General features: G+C 50.3%; 1 protein-coding gene across 1 annotated transcript; it reads right to left on the bottom strand.

The window, feature by feature from the left end:
- Positions 1-1,147: 1,147 nt before the first annotated feature.
- Positions 1,148-5,094, bottom strand: CYTL1 (cytokine like 1). Its single transcript, XM_026514463.4, has 4 exons — positions 4,945-5,094; positions 3,095-3,139; positions 2,832-2,960; positions 1,148-1,747 (listed from the first exon to the last, which is right to left on the bottom strand). Exons 1-4 carry the CDS (start codon positions 5,092-5,094, stop codon positions 1,664-1,666), a joined length of 408 nt encoding a protein of 135 aa, XP_026370248.2. The 3' UTR covers positions 1,148-1,663.
- Between the last annotated feature and the right edge of the window lie 20,440 nt (positions 5,095-25,534).

The raw sequence follows: 25,534 nt of genomic DNA, 5'->3' as shown, positions 1-25,534 counted from the left end.
GTGTTGTTGCAGATGGAAAGATTTCCTTCTTTCTCATGGCTGAATCATATTTCATTGTGTGTGTATATGTACATATCCATACCCATATGTGTTGCGTACATACATACATACACATGTCACATTTTTTAGGCATTTATCCATGCATGTACTCTCAGGTTGTTTTCATATCTTGGCTTTTGTGAATACACTGTAATGAACATGGTGGTACTGGTATCTCTTCAAGATACTGATTTTGTTTCTTTCAGCTATATATCCTGAGACTGCTGGCTCCTCTGCTAGGTCTATTTTTAATTTTTTGAGGAATCTCCATACTGTTTTCCATAATGGCTCTACCAATTTACACTCCCCCCAGCAGTGGACAAGGGCTCCTTTTTCCCTGCATCCTTGCCAACACTTACCTGTTGTCTTTTTGATAAAAGCCACCCTTGTAGGTATCAGGTGATGTCTCGTTGTGCTTTTGAGTTGAATTTCCCTGATGGCTAGTGATATTTTCAGGTACCTTTTGGCCATTTGTATGTCTTCTTTGGAAAACTGTCTACTCAGGTCCTTTGTCCATTTTTTTTTTCTTATCGATATGATTGTCTTTATTTTTTTTATAATGATTTTTTAAATTGGATTACTTGTTTGCCTTTACTTATTTATTTTTTGCTATTGAGTTACAGAGGTTCCTTATGCACTTTGACTATTAACCCCTTATCAGACATATGGTTTGCAAATATCTCGCCCCATCCCATAATTGCCTTTCATTTCGCTGACGGTTTCCTCATGTGTTTATTTTCCTTTTGTTGCTTGTGCAGCGACCAAAGACTCAGCGACCTGGTGTTTGTGGGAAGTGCCCGGCACCGCACAGCCCGTGGGTATGACACAAGGTGCAGCCTGCCCCCAAGTATACGTGACAGCATCTCCCAACGCTTTAAGGGCGGACATTCATGCAGGTGGATTGAAACAGACTCAGAAACACCTGTGTCTCCCTCAGAAAGAGGGAGAAGGATGCATCTTGCCAAGAGCAGCGACTTTTAGAGCGAGCATGAAATCAACGCTCTCATATCCCGCCTGGACAAATACAGCACGGCACGTGTTTCTCACCGTGGAGATGGCCTTTATTGGACTTTCATCACCTTTCAGTGAAAGAGTGGTTCCCACCAGCACTACATAATGATGAACCTTGCAAATGCACTTTATCTGGCAGTGAAATTTCTTTAACAATGAAAGTTTACTGTAAGGAAAGTTTGTGGTGGGAGAGGCTCTGAAAGAGAAGCTCTGACTATATGTAAGCAGACTCCTGTCGAGAAAGACAAGTGTTACCAGTTCTCCATTAAAGCACTAATACAAACCTACTGTTTTGCTTGTTCTCAAACTAGACATTCGTACAAGGGACGCGGGTGTGGCCTTTTGTTCTCGGGGATCCAGTAAACATCCTTGTGTATCTAACCATCCTGGCAGGACAAAACCAGGGGGAAATGAGAGCAAAGCTTCTAACTGTCTTCAAGGTAGGTTCTGGGAGAGGAGCCCAAGACCTGTTCGTCAGAAGATGGAGAGACGTGACAGCTTCTGGTGCTGTAGGAACAGAGAGGCCTCGTGGGGGGCATGGCTTTCTCCCACTGTGTCTGGGCAGCTGATGTAAATGTCGTCCCCCTGCGCTCTCTCTCTGGGCTGGACTGCCTTATCTCTGACCGTCTGGCAGGACTGTGGTCACCGGGATTGGGTATTCCAACGCATTGCAGTCATCCGAGAGGAACACCAAATCCTGAAAAAGATATGCAGTAAGCAAGAATGTCACTGAAAGTGTCCCTGTAGCCCTGCACAACTGGTTATCTTCAAAGACTGTTCAGCTCTTTCCTTTTGTGTGAAAACTTCCCATCCCTCACTCCCCCAAGGAGAACTGCCCACGTCTTCACATTCCCATAGAATGTGATATAATACTGCATTATAAATATAAATAATACTGTATTATAATGATATCTTCTTCCTGTCTTCCCTCCGCAGACCAAGGGGAGAGGGGAATGAGGAGGGCAATGGGTGTGGGGAGGAAATCCGTAAGAAACCTTCGATGCATGAACAAATAAATTAAACTCGATTGCTAATTATTTATCCTGATGACGTACTCTGGGCCAGGCCTGGTGCTAGGAATTCTATGTGTGGTCACTCTGCTAGGGCTCTTAGGATCAAGGGACTTACTGCAGCCCCACCCCCCCAACATGGTCAGGGTGTACTTCTTATTATCTTCCCAGTGATGGTGTGAGGTGGGCATAACTATGTCTCCAGTTCACAAATGAGGGAACCGTGGCTCAGAGAGGTGACGGATTGCTCCCATCTGGGCAGCAGGAAGACAGACGGGAGCTCAGGTCTCTCTGATGCTGAAGCCTGTGCCCCTGGGATCCCATGACTGCTCTCTTCAGTAGCGCCGATCTTCTGCATTTGTCCGTCTCCTCTCCCTCTTCTACCAGAAGCCCCCTATCACAGAGCATCTGAAGCCCCTCTTCTAGAAAGTCTCCTCTGATCCCGGCGCTCTGGAGCTCCCTGAATTCATAGCCCTCTCCCCCCAACCCCTACCCCATTTGGCTCCTGGCAGAGTCTGTCTTTCATGGTTAGCATGTGGTCCTGGGTGTTGTCCCTACACCAGGGTGAGCTCATGGAAGGGAGGGCCTTGTCCCGAGTGCCTATCACTTATCAAGGGTGACAGTCGTTGAAGAAGGGCTTAGCGAACTGGAAGCACCCTAACGTTTCTCTTCCTCCTCCTCATCTCCCCCGCCCCAGCCCTCCTCTTCTAAAAGCCCTGAGCATCTTGGCTGATAATAAGCAGAAAAGGTGTCTTCAGCAGTGTCGCTTACTCTCCTGCAGAATGAATTCATGATGGTGTACAGTTTCCGCACTTTGTCCTTCAAGGCATCCACCTGGGGCACCTTCCAGCACTGGGGCGATGCCACGAAGTCCCGCAGCCTGGACAGCACACAGTAGTTCTGAGAGTGGACAGCAGGGAGGGCGTCAGGGGGGCAGTCAGTAGCCAGAGGGACGGGAGTTGGGGGCTCCTGCATCCTTCTGCACGGGGTCTCTCCCCACCCCCCTGCCTCCCCCGACAGGAAGACCCTCTTACGTGTATATCCAGGTAGAGTGTGGGCAGGTATCTCACACACGGCTCCTGCGGAAGGGAAGACGGGTCATGATGACGCCCATAGGGATATACTCACAGGTGGTCACGGAAGGCTCTCGGCCATCCTCCAACAACCAGACAGCCCCAGGCCTTCCTTGATCTGATCTGCTTACACACACACACACACACACACACACACACACACACACACACACACACGTATGGATTTGAATCCCTATGCCTACTGGGAAAGCTGAAATACTCTCCCCCAGAATGTTAGAGCAGCAGTTACCTCTAGGTGGTAGGATGGCAAATAATATTTATTTCTTCTTTGTTTTTTGTGTATTTTCCAACTATAAAGTACGGTGGTCTCCCCGTTATACGTGGGGGATATAGTCCAAGGCCCCAGTGGATGCACGAAACCATGAATCGTACTGAACCCTATATATAGTATGTTTGTTCCTATACGTACGTACAAACCTAGGTAAAGTCTAATTTATAAATCAGGCATAGTAAGAGATTAACAACAAGTACTACTAATAAAATAGAACAATTATGACAACATACTATCATAAAAGTGATGTGAATGTGATGTCTCTCTCACAATCTCTTCCTGTACTGTACTTGCCCTTCCTGTGATGATGGAAGAGGATGAAGTGCCCACGTGATGACATGAATGACGTAGGCGTGTGACGTAGGCTTAGGCTACCACTGACCTTCTGACCATACGTCAGAAGGGGGCTCATCTGCTTCCGGGTCGCTGTGGACTGCGGGTCACTGAAACCACGGATATGGGGGGGGCCCACTACGTATGTCTTTTATAATAGGGAAAACATACACATTATTTCAGTTTTAAAAGAAAGTAAAAGGTGTTAAGGTACCATAACCCCACATCTGAGAAACTTTACATCTTGTTTGAAGTGTTTACAAGGGGTGAAGAGACACTTTCAGACACCTTTAAATTCTATCAGAGCTTCTTTTTATGGAGGAAAGGGGCAGAGGGAGAGAAAGAGTCTTAAGCAGACTCCCAGCTGTGCTCAGAGTCCGATGCTGGGCTCGATCTCACGACCCTGAGGTCATGACCTGAGCTGAAATCAAGAGTTGAACGCTCAACTGACTGAGCCCCCCCGCCAGGTGCCCCAAATTTTATTCAAGCTTTTAATAAAGTTTAATTTGTTTGTTTCTATATTGGACAAGCAGCCAAGGGGCCTGGGTTCTAGTTCCGGGCAGCCCCTCTGGAACCTGCCCCCACCCCCCACCCCCCAGCCCTGGGTCTGCCTGGGGTGTCCCCTGCCCAGCACTGTGCCTGCTGTGTCTCATTCACACCTTCACCCTCGAGGTGCCCGAAGCCGGTGGTGGGCGCTGTACCAGCCCTTTCATAGCCCAGCACACTGAGATTCAGGGGCTGAGCTGTTGGCCCAGGGTAATGAGCAGTAAAGGGTGGGCACGTCCTGGGGTCCCCCCCCCGCCCCCCACCGTGCACTCACTCACAATAACCAGGGTCCTGAAGAGAATAACCTTAATTCTGTGCTCCTCCTTAACTCCAGAGTTCCAGCCTCCTTGGGGAGGTTTTTTCTTTCTTTTACATTTTACAACAGATCCTCTGGCTGTTGCTGGCAAGTTACCAACAAAGACAAGGCATTGTGATGTCTCTGATAGATTTCCCTTGTATTTAAAAAAAGATGCAAACCACTGTCATTGTACTTAGTAGGATGGGAATAAAAGGCAAACCCTTGGCCAGAAAAGAAAAATAGTGTTTTGTTCTTTTTTTTCCTGGTCCACAGGCAAGTTTTGGAGAACGGGGTCTGCATTGAACCTCCTGGTGCGCGGAGGGCCGGCGGGAGGGGACTCACCGAGGGCTCCGTGGCCTGCAGGCTCTGGAAGTCACCAGCCACCTCCCGGCTCAGGGTCAGCATCCTGGAGTAGCAGGTCAGGGGAGCCGGCTGTGCGGAGGGGGGCCCGGCCAGGAGCAGCAGCAGTAGGGGGAGCAGCCCGGGCGTCATGGCGCAAAGGCAGCCTCACTGCGTCCTGCGGCTGGCGGGCGCCCCTTTAAGCAGCAGCCTGGGGGTGGTCCTCCACGCCGCCTCCTCCGCTTCCTGTGGGGCCCAGCCAAGGCCATCCAGCACGCCCACCTGGCCCTGGACACTGGATCCTTTCAGACCTGAAGCCCCCCCTTGTAAGAGGAGGGGCTGCCTGGGGGCATGTGGGACACCTGGAAGGGACGCACGGGCCCTTTCTCTCCCACACTTCCAATAGAAGTTTCTCTCCGGGCAGGGGCTTTCCAGAAATGGAAGATCCGGGTGGTGAGGGGGCGGGGGATGAGAGGAAGACAAGGATGGATGAGAGGTAGGTAGTCAGGCTCTGCAGTTAGAAAGAATGGGGACCCTGTCGTAAAGCAGAGCAGAAGTGGGGGAGGGAAAGGGGCTGGAAGTGACGGACTGAGCACCGGGCATCCAGGGCTTAGGGTCAGGCAGCCTGGTGTCAGCGTCCACCCACCACTGGCCACCCAGCAGCAGCTTGGGCAGTCATTTTCCCTTTGAGCAGCTGTGTCTCTGCATCTGGAAGCTGGGCTTATGCTGCGGCTGGAGGGGGGGGGCACGTGTGAACACCCCCCAAGCTACACTTCCAGCCCCGGGCACAGGCCCCAGTACAGAACAGACCCTCCCGAAGGTTGGTTTTCCAAATGCGCAGCTCGTTTAGTGACTAGGGTCTGCAGGCGGCACTCCTGTATGGACAACCCATTAAAAGATGAGCCCTCTCCTTAGAAGCTCAGTGCAGCGATGATTGCCCACTTCCGGTGATGCCGATGATTGCCCACTTCCGGTGATGCCGATGGGCAGGTTTCTCGACTCATTCCTCTCTCATTACATGTGCAATAGAGGTGATAAGAGCACCGTGCTCAGGCACTGTGGTCAGGAATAAAAGACGCCGAGCTAATGTCGGAGGCTCCACTCCCACAAGTGTCCCTGTGAGGCAGCTACCCCAGAAAACAGTCCCACTTTCCAGGTGGGAAAATGGAGGCTCAGACAGTTTCAGCAGCTTGTCCAAGGTCACAAAGCTGGAGGTGACAGGTCCTGGTAGGACTTTGTGCCCCGTCCTCCTCCATCCTTCCATCCCCCTATGAGGAGCGAGACCCTCACGGTCAGAGAAGAGTTGGGGTCCCAGGAACCAGCAAGGACAAGGAGGCGTCAGAGAGAGAAAGAGCGTCACTTGGCACCCCTTCTGTGACAGTCATCCCAGCTGTTGTCACACACTCCGTGAGCCCCACAAGAAGCGCTTCGGGTGAGCGGGGTTATTCCCATTTCCCAGACGACAAGGCGGAAGGTCTCAAGAGACATGAAACTGGTCGCCGTCACAAGGCGAATGAGGAACAGAAATCTGGGCCTGTGTCTGTCTGTCTCTGTCTGTCTCCAAGGTCTCTCTGGCTGTGAGGGAGGGTAGAAAGGATGTGGTGTCCGGCTCCAGCCTCTCCCTGCTCCGTCTGCCCTGAGAAACCCCATCCTGACCCAGTACCCGAGCAGCCCCTGTTTGTAAACAGAGTAGCGTCACCCTGGTCCCTTCCAGGCCTGAGGTGTTCTTTATCTAGCTTTCTGGTGCGGGGACCCCAGCCATGCCCTCCTGTTTGGCTGGTGAGAGTGTTCTCTCCACACCTTTATCGAGATGACCTGGGGACAGTCTCTGCGGGACCCTCCTGGACAGGCCAGGACTATGTGTGCTTGGAGGGGGGCAAGCAGCCAGTAGAAAGGTGGTTTTCTTCTGGATGAAAGAGTCTCCTCATGCCCTCCACGGAGGTGCCCGGGGCGTGGGACTCGCTGGTGGACAAGCCGGCCCGGCCAGGGACGCCAGGCCAGCTTTGAAACGCCCCGGGGCTTCTGGATGGGTTCATCGAACGAGCTTCAAATTCAGGACAGGGAAGAAAAACAAGCCCATGCACCAAAACAAGTCCTTGGACCGTTCAGATGGAGGGATGTTGCTGGAAAACAGGAGCTGTCTGGGCGTTTGAAGTTGAGATAAACATGTTGCTGGGAGAGCAGGCCTCGTCTCACTCAGGACACCATGTGTGGCTGTTGATGGAGCTTCGTGGGCAAATCAGAGGCTTCTGCTGCGCCCCGAGCTCCAGACCCTGAGCGGACCGGACCTCGCCCCCCCCCCCCTTTCCACTCCTTTCTCACCTCTGTTCAGCAGCCAGCAGCCAGCTGTCAGAGCAGACGTGCAAGGGACGCTGTGCTGAGTTAACCTGACGGTTGTTCCTCCTGTTCCGGGGAGCGGGGCATGATCCGGGGAGGAACACACAGGGTGCAACTGCCTCGGCCCCACCCCGGCCTCCAGAGAGCCCCCCGCCCTGCGTGCGGGCAGGCCTGGGGACCCCACGTGTGTGTTCTGCCGTCCAAGTCCCTCGCCGCTCCCTGCTCTGCTGCCCCGGCCCCAGCCCCTCCCACGGTGCCCTCAGGGTCAGGATGCTCCGTCTGGAAGGTGAATGTTAAAAATACAGGCAGGAATACCCCGACAGATTAAAGTGTTTGTCTTCCTCCAAAGGTTTCTCCCAGCCGCCCTTAGTGTCTCAGACAGAGTGTGAGCCCCATCTTGGTACCTCGTTCTGCCGGGAGAGCCGAGCATCCAGAGCTAATGAGCAGCGGACTGTCGGCAGACACCAGTCATTTTCTTTGAACGGATTCTTCGTTGATTCACTGGACACACAGCAATGAATGAGAGTCGGCAGTGCGCAGGCCTGAGACGGACAGTAGGGACAAGATGGTGAGTGAGAGAGAGGGACTTGCTGTCCTCATGGAGGAGAGGAAAGAGGGCCATTGAGTCACCACAGCACAAGGGGTGATGGCGGGACAGCCAACCTCGGGTCTGGCCTTGAGGAGGCTCGCTCTGCCAGGTGAGGGATGCTGTGGGGAAGTGGGATGGGTGTGGAGTGGGGGGGCGGCTGTGGTACATGAGCAAGAGAGAATTTGGAAGATCCTGTTCTGCTGGTTTGGAAGACCGTGGAAGCAGCCATGGCCAAGGAACACAGGAAGCCTCTAGAGGCTGGAAAAGGCAAGAAAATGATTCTCCCCTTGATCTCCCAGAAAGGAACACAGCCCTGCCCAGACCTTGATTTTAGCCCGCTGAGACCCAGAGTGGACTTCGGACCTCCAGAACTCAGTTCATGGGGATTTGTTACAGCAGCCATAGGAAATTCCTGCACTATCTCTCTGGGGTTCGGTAGAATAACGGAGATCAAGGTTGGAGGAACTTAGAAATGACCTCCATCAACCTGCCTGGTGCTTGAGCTTCCTTCCCCATCTCCCTGTCAAGTGTGCATCCAGAGTCTGCTTGCATACCTCCCTGGATGGGAAGCTCATTCCCTGTGGGAGCCGCTCTCCGGGCTCTGGGCGGCTCTGGCTAATGTGAATTCTGCCCAAGATGAAGGTGAGTTGTGATGACTCCCTGGGGCTGCCATCCTTGGCTTAAAACTCGGGTACCTTCTTCCACAGAACGGCCCCATAGATCTTAAGGCCACCTTCCTTCCTCCGTCTTCCTCAAGCACTCATCCCTGCCCCCAGACAGAGTCTGCTCTCTTTCAGATCAAACATCCCCATGTCTTGGATCCTTTTCCATAGAAGTGGCTTCAAGATCTTTTCCCACAGTCACATCATGATTAATGTCTCGCTGCCTGGAGTCCTTTCTCCTTCCAGGAGCCATCTCTAAAGCAGAAACCCACTCTTGCCAGCCCCCATTTCAAGTTCTTCCCTGGCTCCCACAGTCTGAGGTCTCTGGCCCTTCCTACCAGTCCCTTCCTGGTGATGATGGTGATGCGACGATGAGAGCTGCTCTGCTCCGAGGCCAGGGCAAGTGTTAATGCATTTATTCTGTCATTATCCCTTGAGGGCACCAAGGCCCAGAGAGTGACTTGCTCCAAATCACACAGTATCAGCAGTCACGAGGGCTTGTCAACACCATACCCAAGTGGCCTTTCCCTTCCAAATATGCCATTCCCTTTCCCTCACCTCATTTCCCTGGTTTGCTGCTCCTAACCCTCCCAGACAGAACAGAAATGTCACTTTCTCCAGGAAGCCTGCCTCGACCCACAGAAGCTGGATTGGGTCCCCGCTGCCTGCGCAGGCTCCCACAGGCCCTGCCCTCTCCTCTGCTCCACCACAACATTGTCCACTCTGGCTGCCGCCTGTTTGCCTACCCATCCCCCATGGGCAGAGCAAGTGTCCCCTCTATGTCTTTGTGTCCAGAGCGAGGAGCTCAGGGCCAACAGAGAGCACATGTTCAGTAAACATCTTCCTCTGAGTGGCAGTGACCACTCCTCTATTCACCCTGGTGTGTGACAATGTGTTTCACACTATCAGGGACCCAGACTGGAACACAACCCTTCTGGGAGGTTCGGTCAGAATGACGCTGTCACAACCTTGTTTTGGGTCCCTCTGGTGTCAGTTAGGACTGTAAGTTGCAAGTTACAGAAAACACAGCTTGAGATGCCAAAGGCTGAATTTCTAGAAAGTGCAACAGGAAAGTACAGAGGTAGTGGAGTTCAGGCATGGTTTGATCTAGGAACTCAATGAAGTCATTAAGAAATCATCTTTTCCTCTCCCCCTATTCCATACTATGATGGTCTTTTGATGTGTCAACTCTTTTAGGCTACAGTTCCCAGTTATTCAGTCAAACACAGATCCAGGTGTTACTGTGAAGGTATTTGTAGATGTGATTCAAGTCCATAATCAGTGGACTTTAAGGAAGGGAGATGAGCCTAGATATTCTGGGTGGGCCTGACTCAATCAGTTGAAAGATATTAAAATCAGAACTTTCCTGGAGAAGAAGAAATTTTGCCTGTGGAGCAGCTTCAGTTCATCTGTGAGTTTTACTTTGCCTTTCCTGACAGCCTGCCCTACTACTTTGGGCTTTCTTGCCTGGCCCCCACAACGGTGTCAGCCAATTCCTTATAGTAAATCCCTTACTCTTTGTTCTGGTTCTGCTTCTTTGGTTAAACCTGCACTGACACACATACCATCAGCTCCATCCTAAAGCCAGGCCCCCATGTGGTCACAAAGTGGCTGCCAGTAGAGTCCAGGACACATGCTATGTCATCCTGTCCAGAGAAGTAATGTCTCCCCCGTGACCCTCAAGAAAGTCCTGAGCTTCATGCTGGTTGCAGACCCTGCCCTTGCTTGTCTTGTGACCTAGCACTTTCATAGTCTGGGACTCCTTTTTTAGCATTTCTAGATAAAGAACATTTAATCTTTTCCTTCTCACTGTTCAGACTGGCATATTCCAATAAGGGACCCAGGTAACCAGGGAAATGCTCTTTTTTCCTGGCCCGACGGATTACGGGAAATTCCTGAGCAGACTCGCTGTTTTCCTCACCCCTCGTTACCTGGCTCCAACACAGAATCACACCTTCCCCGAAGGTTCCTTGTGTTCCTGTCCTGTGCCTGCTCATGATGGCAGCCCAGGTTGAAGTGGCCATGGCCAGTTTCAAACCTCTGTTCCCTAATGTCCAGCCAGTAGCTGACTTTGGCAGCAATAGTCCGCACCCAGGGGCAGCTTCTGCTCTGCATAAAACAGAGTCGCAGAGGTTAACGTCAGAGGCTAATGTTGGAGGTCACATCTCTGGCAAAAAGGGCCACCTCTGTGTCTCCGCACTCTTGCCCGCACTCTGAGGTCAGAAGCCGGGAGCCGGGGGTGCCTGTGCTGTCCGGACCCAGCGGTGACAGCCGGGACGTATTTGAGTTGAGGGTAGGTTGAGCCACTAGCCGGAACATTGCCTCCAGGGATCCTGTTGACATCAGTGTTCCTTTGATTAAAAGCAACACATCTCCCCCTGTTTGGTGATGTATTTTTGAGCTTGTTACTTGTGCTCTTGGCAAACCCAAGAGGAAAGTTGGCCCACATGGTCCAGAGTGAAGGAATGAAGACAAACACCAAGGCTGGCCTGTGCTTTTGGGCAGTGCTTATAAAAAGAATCCCATGTTTTAGAATACAGACCCTTCTCTAAGCCTCCAAAACATGGATTCAAATTTTAATGGGATACAGTGTACCGGACATGTTCTCCCAAACATTTTCCGGGGGCCTGTTTATGCAGAAAGGACTCAGAAAAAGTCTTTCAAGAAAGATCTCCGTTGGCTTAGCAGAAAGAACACAGGCTTTGGAGTAATACAGACTTGAAGTCTCACTTCTGTTATGATGTGAACGAATGTAATTATGTGTGCAAATCTTGTCATCCCTCCTCAGCCTCTGACGTGTGGAATTTACAACACTTACAATGCTTACTCCGATGGAATAAACAAGAAACAGCAGGGGTGACTGTAGGAGCCGGTGTTCCTTTTATCTTCTCTTTCTTTTCTTTCTTTCTTTCTTTTTTTTAATGCTTATGGACCTTATTCTTTAACACCCTCTCTGGCCAGCTCTTACCTCCCTGCTCTGGTGCTGGTGATGGGCATGGGGCCCCGGGTGGAAAGAGGGAGGAAGCAGCTCTCTCATCCCACTGACGTTCCCACTGAGGCCTCCAGAAGTTCTGTCTCTGCTGGAGGAGCAGGCCGGAAGGTGCATGAGCAGAGCTGGGGGCGGACAGAGGAAGAGTCTGGATGGAGCTGCAGCCCTGATTCCAGTCCCAGAGGCAGATTCGGGCAATTCCTCTGTGGACTCTATAAGCTGCCTGGGCTCATTTCTGGCTGCAGACCTAGGATTGGGGTTTCCCTAGAGCTGCTTTCCATGAGCTTTCTTCTTTCTCTTGCAAATGAGAGTCCTGACTACTTCCATCCCCAGTAGGGTGCCCAGCACAGAATGGATGCTCACACTTACTGCTTTCTCATCGATGACTCACTACTTAATGGCAGTCATTAGTACTGGTCACCAAAGATGTCCAGGCTCCTCTCTCCGGGCCCCGCGCTGGGATGGAGCTTCCTGCCCCCTTCAAGTTACACATGGTCATGTGAGCTATTTTGTGCATTGACACATAGGAGGACATGACGTTGCTGGTTTGAAGGCAGAGGGAGCACCATGAGAAGAAATGCAGTGGCCGTCAGGAGTGGATGGTGACCCCAGGGGGCAGCCAGCAGAGAATGGGAACCATAGACCCACAGCCATAAGGAACTGCGTTCTGTCTCTGAATGAGCCTGGAGTCAGATTTTTTTTCCCAAAGCCTCCAAATAGGAGTCCGGGTCTGTGAGACCCAGCTATCCCCCCAGACATCTGCCCTCCCGAGCTGTGAGCTAAAAACCGGGTGTTGTTTTCAGCCTTCAAGTTTGTGGGAATTTATTAAACAGCAACAGGAAATGAATGCACTGAGCCATGCGTTAGTATTTGAGGTAATTCATCAAGGATTATAATTTTCCACTTAATAACACACAGGTAACATTCCCCGTGCTGCTTTACAATGGTGTATTTGTCAAGGTCTTTGTCAGACTCAGGCTTCCTGGGGGAAGGAGCTGAGCTGGTCCTCTGTGTATTCCGCAGAGAGCACAGGCCTGGACGGGGGGCTTGAAGAGGACGTGAAGCGACACTTAGCAAAATCAGGAAGCTGATGCAATTCTTCCACCAGCTTCCACACCCCATAGTGCCTGGTGGGGAACGCGGGAGTGAGTGACGGCAGACAGGGGTGCAGGGCTTGCTGAGTGCCCGGTGCTGTGTTAGAACCCCGCTGGTAGCTTCTGGAATCACCACATCGCTGTGTTACAGATGGGACACTGGTGGGCAAGAAGTGGAGTAACTTGCTCAAGGTCACGCAATCCACAGTGGAGCCCAGGTTCAAACCAGACAGGCTGGTCCAAACCCGTGTTCTAACCCCCTCATGATGCTGCGGCCTAAAAGAAGGACCTTAATAAATATTTGCCGAGGGACAGAGAAAAGACAGAAAGGAAGAAAATAATTTCCCCAGATGCCAACAAGCTGTGTGACGTAGGGCAGCTCCTTACCGTATCTTGGAGCCTGAATTTCCTGGAGACGTGAGGGGTGACTGCATTTAAAGTGATGTTTTGGATTTTTTCTCCATTCTAAAGGCAGCAATCCCTTGCTTGTGAGGGGCCAGTCATGGGATACTGAGTCCTCTCCACCCTGGGCGGTCCCAGCCTGCTGGCTGCAGCGGCAGGACAGGCTCCTGGCCCCCACCTTGCAAGGTGCTTGACCCCCCCGGGCTCTCAGGGTCTTCAAGCCCCTCACAGAGTGGCGGTCATGAGGATTCAGGCAGAATGGGGGACGCTCACTCAAGAGTAATCTCCCTTCCCAGACCCCATCTCCAGAGCACCTGGAAAATTCCCTGCTGCTAGCAGAGAGCACGTTGTGTTAGAGATCATGTTCAGAGACCCAGGTCTCCCCCCGGTCTCGTTTCTAGAACACTGAACGATACACACAACACATTTGTTTTGAACAAGTGAACAGAATTGACTTAGCTGAACAGGTAGTTGTTTGTATCAGAGTGTCAAACATACACAACCTGACTTCCTTTAAATCTAGAACCTGGGACACCCGACCTGTTACCACTCCTGATCTATGGAAAATCTACACCTCGGTTTCTATCTTTAATGATTCCTTTTATAATGAAAGAGGATCCATTTCTTGTGCAATGTGGTGAGCATTTCTAGAACTCTCCTCTATTCCCCTGTACCTGTGTAAAACAATTTTCCTTGCTCACAGAGGGGGCTCCATGTGCCCAGCGGCTTTCACTCTCCAGCTACCTGACTTGACCTCTCTGTTCCTTGCCTGTGAATGGAGACAGCTCCAGTTGGCCCCTGGGGCTGAGAGAGGAGTCAGTGGTTACTTAGGCAGAGCCCTTAGCCTGGGGCAGAGTAAGCAGTGTGGGTTGGCTGCTGCTACGTATGTGATTTTCAGCCCCAGGAACACAGGGCGCACTCAGTGCAGGCCTCCATCCTGGACGACGAGGGGCTGGGGCCAGGGGCTGGGGCCGGCCCGTCTCCACCCCAGGAACCGGCCCCGGCCCGGGACGTGGGCCTAGCGGAGGGACAGGGAGGGTTGGTGGGCTGAGCGAATACACAACGCCCTTTGTTGTGCCGTGACGTGGAAGGCCACTTGGAGTCCCGCATGGCCCACCACCACCACGAACCCGACATCCACAGCGGGGGCCCCCCTGACACCCCTTCTGCCTTCCAGCTCTGGCCGCCTCCAGCTTCTGTGAAGTCAGGGCTTCCTCCCTTGGGAAGCTCTCTGAGTGCTTTGGCCTCTCTCCTTTCAGGAAGCCTCCGAGCCAACAATCACCCGGGGCAGGAAGCGGGCGCAAGTAACTTAACCCTCGGGCGGAAAGCATTTCAGAAACTGGCTCAGTGGCCTGGTTGCTGGCACAGTGAGCTGGGTCAAGCGTGCCCTCCTGCTTTTTTTTTTTTCTCTTTCGTTTGAATAGCTCCCTTTCTCCTTCCCAAGGAGGCTCCCGTGTCTGAGAGCGGGGCTTTGCTCATGCCATCGCACCAGGAAGGGAAGAGGGGAGACAGTTTTCCTGAGCATCTGTGGCTGCCTCTCCCAGTGTTTTCTCCCTTCCTGAGCAGTGAGCCCCCAGTCCCTGTCTACAGTCAGAGCTCCGAGGCTCAAAGCCACGCTGCTGGCCACAAAGCCTGGGTCTTTGGAATCCCAGAGCTGACGCTCTTTACGGTGTGGGATGTCTGTACACTGTCTTCACTTACGGGCTGCCTATACTTACCACCGATTTTCAAAAGACGGGGTGTTCTGTGAATTGAGCAAAAGTCACTGTGGCACAGGCGCTGCGAGACCATAAACATAGTATAAAATCGTACCATTGAAATGTTTCAGAACAAAGAAGGAAACAGGCAAAAAAGCCAATTGCAGAATATGCTTCCAGACCCATCCGAGAACTGGTGTGGTTACATAGATCTTCCTAAGTCCATTTCAGCTAGATGGGGAGTTAGACTCTAACTTAGTTGCTTATTCATTTGTTCAGCAGAGGTTTATTCTGTAGCAACTGTGCCTCTTACAACTACGGAATTAGTCTTTTGACAAATAAGCCAGCAAATGGATGGAAATTATTAGTCTTAGGGAGTGCACTCTAATAATATCCTCTTATATGGAGGTATCAAATGTTTATGAAACATGCATCTCAAACATGTCATTTTCCCTCTGACACCTAGGCTTCTGGCATGCTGTTCCCTGCCTGGAAAACCCTTCCCCACTCCAAGCCCTACTGTAGTCAGGCTCAGACTCCTGGGCATCTGGATAGTCTGTTTCCCGACAAAGTATTTCCTGACTCCAAGCAAGACAAGCCGCCTGCTGTGTTCTCCCCTCGATTCCTGCACTTCCCTGTCCTCACACAAGGCACAGACCTTTGCTTGCTTACTGTTCTGCCCTGTATTATGCCTCCTTCCCTGCTCACGGCTGGGTTCTGAGCACCCAACACAGGGATTGACTCCAGAAATATTCCATGGGCTCCCTTCCTCCCATATATCTGAAGAACGAAGAGCAACGCAAACACATTCTATCAGTAGCTTTTATAAGTACCATGCTCCTGCTGGGCTTCCTGACACGGCTCTCACTTCCACTCTGGATGCCACTCAGATCTCACCCGATGTCTTGTAAAACTGCATCATCACACTTAGAAACAACTTTGTGGACATGTCAGGGGTTTTGCAGACTAATCTGCACATTTTCCTGCTTGAGCCATCATTCAAAAAGAAGCAAAGGAAAGCTGTCCTCGCATCCTCACACTCATGCAGCTGATTCTCAAGTCGGTCCCAGCCCTTGATCGGAAGGTGGGCTGGAGGGGCATTTGGGGTTCTCGTCCAGGCCCCACCGTCAGACCCTGGTTCTAGATGTATTTTGCAGCCTCATCGCAGAAGTCTTACAGTAAGCGTGGTAGCAAGAGGCGTAGTGAACTTTTTTTTCCTGCTGGTGTCTGCTTTCCCCTCCCTGGCTATCACTGGCTCCCCTCCACTCATGCTAAACATGCATTTTTGTGGTTAGATTTGAATGTGGTTACAGAATCCCAGGAGAACTTCCACAGATGTCTTAAACCCTCTGCCTCCATTTCCAGATGCCGCTGGGGAGACATTTTAGTGCACGGCTGAGCACTTGGAATTTGGGCCTCGGCAGCCTCGGCTCGATCGCTCACCAGCTGTGGGATTTCAGAACGAAGTTCCTCGCGTCACCGGTAGACCGCAAGGACCGCACGTCCTCCCTTCTAGATTTGATTTACAGGAACCGGCAGGGCCCACTTCGTGGTGGGTTTCCACCCATGTTTGCCAAAGTGAGTGGATGAGCCAGTGCCTGAGCGTTACCGTTTACGTGTTACAGAGGGAGAGATGGTCTCTATAGGATGGTTCATGTAGTTAAGTGAAGGTTTGTCACAAGCTTTTTATAACACTTGGCACAGCATAATTGCTCAGTGAACGGAAAAATGGTGACTGATGGTCTCAGTTGCTCAGAGGGACTGGAGCAGTGATAGCAGGTCATGCAGTTGGGGGGAAAGGGGATGATAGTCCCTGTGTCTATGGGCTGCAGGCAGGTGGACGAGGAAGTCTGCACTTTGTCAGGGTCGGAGAGTAGAGTGGGGGCATTTCCAGATGCAAGATGGCTGAGGGCGGCTTGGGGACCGGGTAGGAGTCCCTGTTGGTTTGCAACCCTCTCCGGAGCTTCCCGGGGGTGATCTGAAACTGGCCCCCCGCCCACACACACAGGTCAGGGAGGGAGGAAGAGAGGCAGGCCACTCCGGGGTGGTAGGTAGAAGTTTTAGTAAGCAAGGGAACTTCCATACAAGGCTTGTCTTGGGCAAGATGCAAGATGAATGGATGCCAGCAGCCATCCATCAAATCTGAAGTTTGTATAGAGAGAGGCCTTAACTAGGTTCAGTTCTGCATATCGCGCAGGTGTTTTCAACACCACATCACTAGTTCAAAGCTATGTGCTCAGAACAGCCTCTGGGGGCAGAGCAGGGAAGGCAAGAGGAATCCACATTTCGAGGACCGGGGAAGGAGTGAGGAGCCTCTGAGTGCCCGGTCCAGCTCAGGGGTCACTCTTCTCGATGACCTTCCCCACAGCCCCCTGGTCAGGGAAGAGGGGCTGGCCATTCCCAGCAGAGACTTAGACTCAGAGTCACTGAGCTAAAGGATCTTTGAAAATATTCGTATTCAAAGTACAAAATTACAACGTATTTGCATCAGAAACACAAATTAAAGCAATTGTACAAATTTTAAAAAATTATTCTTCATGAATGTTTTCAAAGGTTACTTTTCTCCTAGAATATTCAAAATTATCTATTAAAACTGAGAGGCAGAGTGTACATTAAATGGAAGAACGACAATTTCAAATAAAAATTCCGTCCATCAAAATGGATTTATTTCTTTGAAAATGTAATGAAATCTCATCGAGTGTTTTTACAAAATAAAACTACTGACGAATCAAGGCTTCAATGTCCATCTAGTTGCCAACATAATCTGTATCACCCCTCAAACAAATTTTATCTAGACTTACCGTATTCAGATATAAGCGTAAGATGAATTTTAATAATGCGAAATGTTCCAGAATCATCCGTGTAATTGTTATCAGTACCATGCTGGTTCATGGGTGCCTCTGGATCTGCTTATTGGAACCAAAAGGAAGCAAGACAAGGACACTCTGCACTGCAGGAAAAAGCCGCTTTTGTTATGCAAGAACCTACAGCATCCTGCACTCCAGAGCAGAGAGGCCGCACCTTAACTCATTTGTCTTTTCTTGAAACGAAATCCTTGGGCTGCTCGAATCCTCCTCACACTTCGAAGTAGTGTCTGTCTCTGAAGTTGGCAGCAAAACTTACAAATCTTGGAAGCATTTGGGTGCAGCCATGCTTTGTTGCCAGGAGATCGTGCCAGAGATGCTGAGAAGCGTTCCAGGCTCCTGAACTGTGTTCAGGACCGCGGGACGTGCTGTGCCAGGGCCCCAGGGACAGAGGCCCCCACGAGTTCTTGCACACGCCGAGAGCGTGTTTATGATTTGCAGGCCCTCTGAAGAGTGGGAGGGCCCAGCGCAACAGCCCCTCTTGCCTTGGCCAAAGGGGATGGAGACATTCTTTTCTACTAGATTCTGATTGACGGTAGTCACTGCATTCTGGGATCAGCTTGACTGGGGGATAGGGTGATTTCAGTTCTATACAGTACTTCTCACTTCCCTAAATCGTTTGTTTTTCAAAAACAAAAAAAAGACTATTTTATTGCCCACCTTCTTTCTCCTTTAGAATGTAAAGTCTAAGAAGGGAGATTTTTTTCTGTTCTCTTCCCTGACTTGAACGGCCCGCAGTAAGACCTTGAAGGACACAGAGTGAACGACTGCAAAAATAAACGAAGGTATCTTGATGGCTCACCACTGCCCAGGTGTGGCTGCTGCTCAGGAGCCCACACAGAGCCCGGCAAAGCAGGGAGCACGAGTAAGGGATTCTGGAAGAGACTCCAATCCAGCCTTACCTGCCTTTCATTCATTCACTCACTCAGCCCATGAGCCCACATCTCCCTCTCCACTGACTGGAGGGACGTCTATTTCCAACGGGTGACTCAGAGGTGCCCAGGTGCTAGGCAGCAGGTGTTCCCAGGCAGGTGTAAGAGCTAGATCCAAAATCCAGCTGGGTGCCAAAAGGGTTAAATTATGCCCGCTTTGGAAGAGTTGCCATTTTGCCTGTCCTGCACACAAAAGAGCAATGAAGGTCAGGGGACCTCCACTGGAGAGTAGATGCAGTCCGGGTGTCCAGCAGAGGAGCCTGGCTCAGCATACCTCTCTGAGGATGTCGCCCCTCCTCATGCTGACCTTGGCCTGACTAGCTTCCCTTCCTCGAATAAAGTCTGTTCCTTCAGCCACATCATGTGGCTTTTGTGGAACTTACCCAAAAGCCGGGTGCACAACCTTCAGGATCTATCGGGTATTATAGTCTGTCCATCATCAACCCCCCCCCCCCATCTTTTCTGCTGTCTTGAGGATTTAAGAAGAAAATGCCCTTCGATAACTTAGGCTAATGCGGGAGCAAGTATGTAAAACTGCACATTCTAGACAGCGTGATATATTCTGTGACATGGAGGTGAGCACAGTTTGAGGGGAAGCACTGAGTTTGAGATAAGGACTTACTCTGTCCTGGTCAATCTGAGAGGGCTTCACGAAGGAGGTGATACCTGAGTGTTCCAACCTGGACACCTTCTCTTCCTGGGTTCATTCCCTTATTCCCCTGTGAGGGTTGTTTGGGGTCACCTCCCCAATAAAACACTGCATTCACATCCTCTTTTCAGGGTTGCTTCTGGGGGAACTGGCCTAAGACTTATCGTTTCTTAAACATCAAACTGACGTCACAGCCAACAGATTGCCATCATCCGGCGTGGTGCTCCCTGGAGAGGCAGGACTCACTTTCCCAGCTCCCCCTGCAGGTAGGATGGAAGCATGTGACCTAGACCCCACCAATCAGGAGCAACCAAAGGAGATTTGGCTTCGAGGAAAGAAATTAGTGGCAGCAGCTCTACGTCCTGCTCAGCATCTCCAATGCTGGTGCCTGGAAGCAATGGGACCGTGTGTGCAGCCTGTTCAATGGCGTGTTACAATCACAGCTCCTGGCTATGTCATGTCCTGCTTGATTCTCTGGGCATCCCAGGGACTGTGTAAGCTCATGCATATCCGTTAATACTCTCCTTTATGCTTATTGGACTGAGGGTTCATTCTGCTCTTTTCTGTTCTTAAAAGGTTTTTAAAATTTATTTATTTGACAGCGAGAGAGGGAACACAAGTGAGGGGAGTGTGAGAGGGAGAAGTAGGCTTCCTGCCAAGCAGGGAGCCCGATGCGGGGCTTGATCCCAGGACCCCAGCATCATGACCTGAGCCGAAGGCAGGTGCTCAACGGCTGAGCCACCCAGGTGCCCCTATTCTGCTCTTTTCGACAAAGAATCTCGGTTGTGAGTTGTCCATAAGTGTCTTTCACCTGTGACCAATACCCTTCCTGCCTATCTCAAAAGTGTGCATAATTGTAATAATACATGCGAAAGCCACCTGAAAGCAGCTAGGTACAAAACCCACAAGGACTGTGTTTGCTCTATTCTCCACTGAATGGCCAGCCCTTAGCACAGTGCCTGGAATGTAGTAGATGCTCCGTGACCATTGGCTGAGAAAAGTGCTATAATCATCACCCCAAACACCCCACTCCTTCTCCACACAGCAGGCCCCTTATGGTTCTGATTATGTGAATTGGGCCCAGGTGTCTCCAAAGTCAGACAATAAACTCCACAGTTGTAGGCCAGACTGGAAGACGGTGATGTTTCTTGATGAGTAATCAAGTGGACCTGAGTGAGGAGGGTCAGGTTTGGCCAGCAACCAGTCATTTATGGATAGAAGGAACTGAAGCTTGCTGCTGGTGTTTAGAGGCCAAAGCTCCCAAAATTCCAGGTGACAGTCACAGAAATACTGTTTTATAATTATCTATTAAATATCAAGGCAAGGGTGGCATTTTAAATTGCGCCCAAGCGATCTCTAGCAAGAGTGTGAATGTCTCATGTTGAGACCGGTGTCTCGATGGACGACAGCAGAGTCACCCAGGGGTGGGGGGCTGTCCTGTGCTTGCAGGATGTTTAACAGCGTCTCTGGTCTCTCTCCACTAGAAGTCGGTAACACTGCTTCCCCCCACTCAGCCGGGACAATCAGAAGTGTCTCCAGATGTTGATCAATGTCCCCTAGTGGGAGATCACCCCTGCTGAGCACTGCCAGGACTGAGCCATTCTTCTAATGCCACCAGACTACCAAACCAGCAGCATGTGTGTGTACTGTGCCTTGGTAGGCCGGGCACTCTGCTGGGTGTTTGCATCTGAAGTTCACAATCACGTCGTAAGGCAGGAGAAGTTATCCTCTTTCCAGCTGGAACTCTGACCCTGCCGGAACCCAGGCTCACTGCTAACTGAGGAGCCATGCAGACAGACAGAAGTAGCGGCCCCAGACTGAGGATGCTCCGAGGACTCTGAGACGAGGTCCTACAGGTGAACTTCCCAAAGCAAACCAAGAACGCCTGGCCGGGTTAAAGCCGGGGAACATCAAGATGGTTCTTTTCTCCAGACCAGCTCTGGGGAGACTCTGAGGACTCAAAGCTGAAAATGACTTCCCGTTTCAGCCCATTTGGATGTCTACACAGTTACATCACGGCTTTTATTTGCCACAGCACTGTTTCTTCACTGGTTCGTGAGGGTTGGCATGGGGACCTGTTCCTTTCCGTACTTGCTGGCACGAGGTAATTAGCGCATGTTTGTTGAGTGAATGAACGAACGACTGAAATGAGCAGCACAGATGGTGAGGGAGAAGAGTGTATGTGACATCTCTTTGATCTCTTTTAGAGCCTCCCGTCCCCATCCTTTGGGAGACAAGTGGCCAAGACAATGCCAGTCACCGCTGGGTTTCCAAGTCATCCTCAGTTCTGAGAAGTAACATAACAGAATCTTGGTATTGGAAGGATCCTTAGACATGACCTCATCCATATTCTATCCAGCCTGTGAATCATCCTGTAGCATTTCTGACGTGCCCATTAAACCCATTCTGTGGTTCATTTGTTCATTCATTCTTTGTGTTTGCGGGCATGTCTGTTATATGCCTATGTTGTTCGGGATGTCAGGGAAGATGATGAACAATGATGAACTTGGAATTCATCCTGTCTGTATTAGTTATATAATGGGCTAACCCAAAAGAAATCCTCAAATCAGTTTAACTGTGATGGTGTACTATCTCTTAACGGCGCAGAAGTAGCCAGGCCATCCAAGTCCAACAGGGCATTCTGCTGCACGAGTTTACCCGGGACCCAGGCTCCTTCTGTTTGCTCTCTTACTTTCTACGGTGTGGTCCTCTCTGGCAGGGCTGAAGCTGGCTCCGGCTGTCATGGCAGCATCACAGCCTACAGCCACTAAGTGGAACTTAGTCACATGGCCACTCCTACTTGCAAAGAAAGATGGGAGATGTAGTCTCTAGCCTGTGCTCAGCTAAAACTGGCTATGTGTGTTGTATTTTTTAAAAAAGAGGGGACAAATGGATACCAAAGATCAAGTCATAGTCTTTGCCATACAGCCCAACTCCTTCATTCTTTCAGTTTACACATAAGGAAAAGGAGGCCCAGGGAGGGGAAGTAGCTTATCTGAGGTTCCATAGTAAGGCAGTAGCAGTACAATTTTTAAGGCCACGGCATCTTTTAGTAAATCATTATTATTACTCCTGCAACGTGTGGCTTCGCTTTCCAGAAGAAAGTATTCTGCATGATATAAATTATTCTACAGATCAGTGGTTCTTGATCCCTGTCTTTGGTGGGGAGGGGTGGGTTCATGGAGCCTTTGAAATAACTGTGGAAGATTTTAACTGTCTCCCCATAAAAATATTCTAATGTGTGTGTGTGCACACACATGCATACATACAAGTACAGTTTTAGAGTGTTCATGACAACTCCTTTAAGCCTCTAAGAATCCCTATAAAACCATGCGGAAACACAAAGAAGCACACCCCACCGATGCCGCATCTGGCAGCTACAGAGCCTTCCTTCTGATTCAGCCTGGTTCACATTACAGCTAGAATTTTCTGCAAACACTTAATTTGAGGTCACCATGGAGCTACTATGCAAATTGTCTCAATGTAAGAAGGAGAAGCTCAGACTTGCTGGTCTACCAAGTTCCAAACTATGAAAATGCCTCCAGGGAAGTTTTATAATGCCAAGAAATGCAGATACACCACATTAGTAGCAATTTATGGGCCCTTATTTTGTGCAAGAGCACACACACACACACACACACACACACACAGACTCTTAACAACAAAAGGTTACTCTTGAAATTACTACTTTTTTTAAAAAAAAATCATTAGGGATAATTTGCTATCCGAGTGTGAGGATTTCCAACCACAGAACTGGATGTGCAAACTGTGCCTTATCTTGGTATGCCACAAAACAGCCTTTATCATTTTTTTGTTTATAATGTACAATGCTGCCAAACAGAACATATTGAAACCTAGCACAAGCAGACGGTATTTAAGTGAACCAGAATCAAGTTTTAAATAAAATAGGCTTAACAGAAATGATAACAAAATCTGATCTAGCAGACTCTAAGAAATGGTTTGGCACACAAGACACCCTGCCCTGGGGAATCACATTAGCCTCTACAGCACGATCGTGTTACATAAAATTAAAGGTTACAGCCGCTGGATCCAAGCATGAATGCTTAATCATGTTCTCAATGAGAGGAATAGCAGCCCCAGGAATCAACTCATGAAAGTTTAAGGCAGGAAAAGAATCCCAGTTCTTACTTCTGTGCTTATATCTGGGATTCGAGAAGTCATGTGCCCTGTCCCTGGGAGAATCCCGTAGACCATAACTATCATGATCTTTTCAAAGTCGACCTTCTGAGAAAACCAGATAGGCTTGGCCCAGAGAAGCAGATGGCTTTTATTTTGCTTATTTATTTTTGCACAGAGTGAGAAGACCATACCGAGCCTTATCAGGACTCGAGCCGGGCGAGAGGGCAAGACCCAGAGTTGGCTTCATTTGGAACACGGATGAAACCAAGTTCAGCCATTCTCTCTTGAGGAGACTAGCCAGCACGTGACATTGGCTAGGAGGTGGGGGAGAAATGTGCTTACTCCAAAATAATTCAGCCAGATTGGGTCAGTAGTACATGACCAATCCCTTCACAATGGAAGAGTCATGACGGGCGTTTCTGAAGGCTCCCACCCTGGAGTTCTGCAGGCCCAAGGCGAAGAATAAGAATGCCTGGAACTGAGCCCCCCTCGAAGCCTCCAGAGGGAACCCATCCTGCTGACAACTTCACGCTGGATTTCTGGCCTCCAAACAGTGAAAGAAACTATTTCTGCTGATTGAAGCCAGCCAGTTTGTGGTAACAGGATGGGAGGAAGCCGTGGGGGAAGGAATGTCATAGTTGTGGTGTGGAGGACAGGCTATTTGAATCCTCTGAGCCCCTCTTCCTTCATCTGGAAGGTGGGGCTTTTGGTAGCACCTTTTTCTGTTGGACAGTAAGGACAGCAACGGGCTGTGAGACACGCCTTGCCAAGTCAGGGGCAATTGAGTGTTCACGAGATTTCTTTTTTTCAAAATGAAAATATTTTTTTTACCAATTATTAAAATAATGTGATTATAAAATAATTCTTTATAATAGCAGTTGTACAGTCATACAAAAGCACTTAAAAAATAAAAATAATCTGAACTTTCCAACTCCAGAAGCAGCCACTATTCCACATGTCCTTTGTCTCGGTTTTGATGTTATGTTTAATTTATGGATCTAAACCTTCACGGCTCCACTTCTCAACCAGCGGGCCTCGGCATCGCTGTGTGTCCTTTAGTACAGGGATGACAATAACACCGACCTGCGGGGTCTGTGGTGAGGGCTGTCAGGGGTAATCCACAAAATTATTTGAAATAACAGGGCCGGGTACTTTCTCTGTAAGTGGGGAGAGGAACAGGGAAGGGGTTGCCTGCAGGGTCGAGCATCCTTAAAGTGGTGGCCCGGAGCTTGGTGTGCGGAGAGCGCTCGACACACGGGCACTGTTGTCACTATCCTGGCCATTCCGCACGCTGATCTGTGTTCCAGTGATGTGCAGCTGCTCTCAACTTCGCCAGGATGCCCTTCTCTCTTGGCCTCGGGGACTTTGCCGAGGCCAACTCTCTTCTTTCCCTATGGCTGATTCCTCGTTGCCCTTCCGGACTCAGCTGTACACCACCTCTTTTGGGGTGCCTTCTTTGGCCCAGAGCATGTTTCAGGTGCCTCCCCTCTGCCCTCACAGCCTATGCTTTTATAATCTATGCATCCACTCCCGTCAAAGTGTGATCCACTCTGCATTTGTTCTTGTCCCACACTAGACTTCTAAACTTCAGCTCCAGGAAAGCACACCCTGTCTCACCCATGGCTGGGTCCATCTCCAGCACCTAGCCAGGGCTCGGCCCACCGGAAGAGTTCAGAAAATGCTTACTTGACAAAGGAGGGAGGGGAGGGGGGAGGGAATGATGCTCTGACTCCTCTTTGGGGGTCCTTCTGCCTTCCCTGGCTCTCAGGGTTGGAACCAGTGCCTGCTGTGTTCTCACAGCCTCCTGGGCTCCCTTCCACAACACAAACCTCCAATCGTAGTCTTTGCCTGTGTGACTGTTAGTATATATATTAATCAGCTCTGTCTGTGATGCTGTGAAACAAACAGCCCTCACACCCAAATCTCAGGGCCTTACAAAAACACATATTTTTCTTAGTCATGAGTCTGTGCTCTGCTTTAGGATACATGTGGGGTTCAGGTCTATTCCTTGGATCTGTCATTCTGGAAACAGAGGATCCCAGGGCCAGCTCTTCTCATAGTAGATAGCAACAGCACAAGAGAGCAGAAATGTGCACCATCTCAAGGCCTTCTTACACTCAGACCTGGGGCGCTGTCACTTCCTCCCATATCCCACCAGCCAAAGCAAGCCCTATGGCCAAGCTGACACCTGCAGTGTGAGAGAAGCAGGAAACGATAGGAAGAGAAGGAAGAATTGTG

This window comes from Ursus arctos, unplaced genomic scaffold (genome assembly GCF_023065955.2).
Source record: "Ursus arctos isolate Adak ecotype North America unplaced genomic scaffold, UrsArc2.0 scaffold_9, whole genome shotgun sequence".
NCBI lineage: Eukaryota > Metazoa > Chordata > Mammalia > Carnivora > Ursidae > Ursus > Ursus arctos.
Note: the sequence above shows the minus strand (reverse complement) of the source record. Positions and strands in the feature narration are given on the sequence as shown.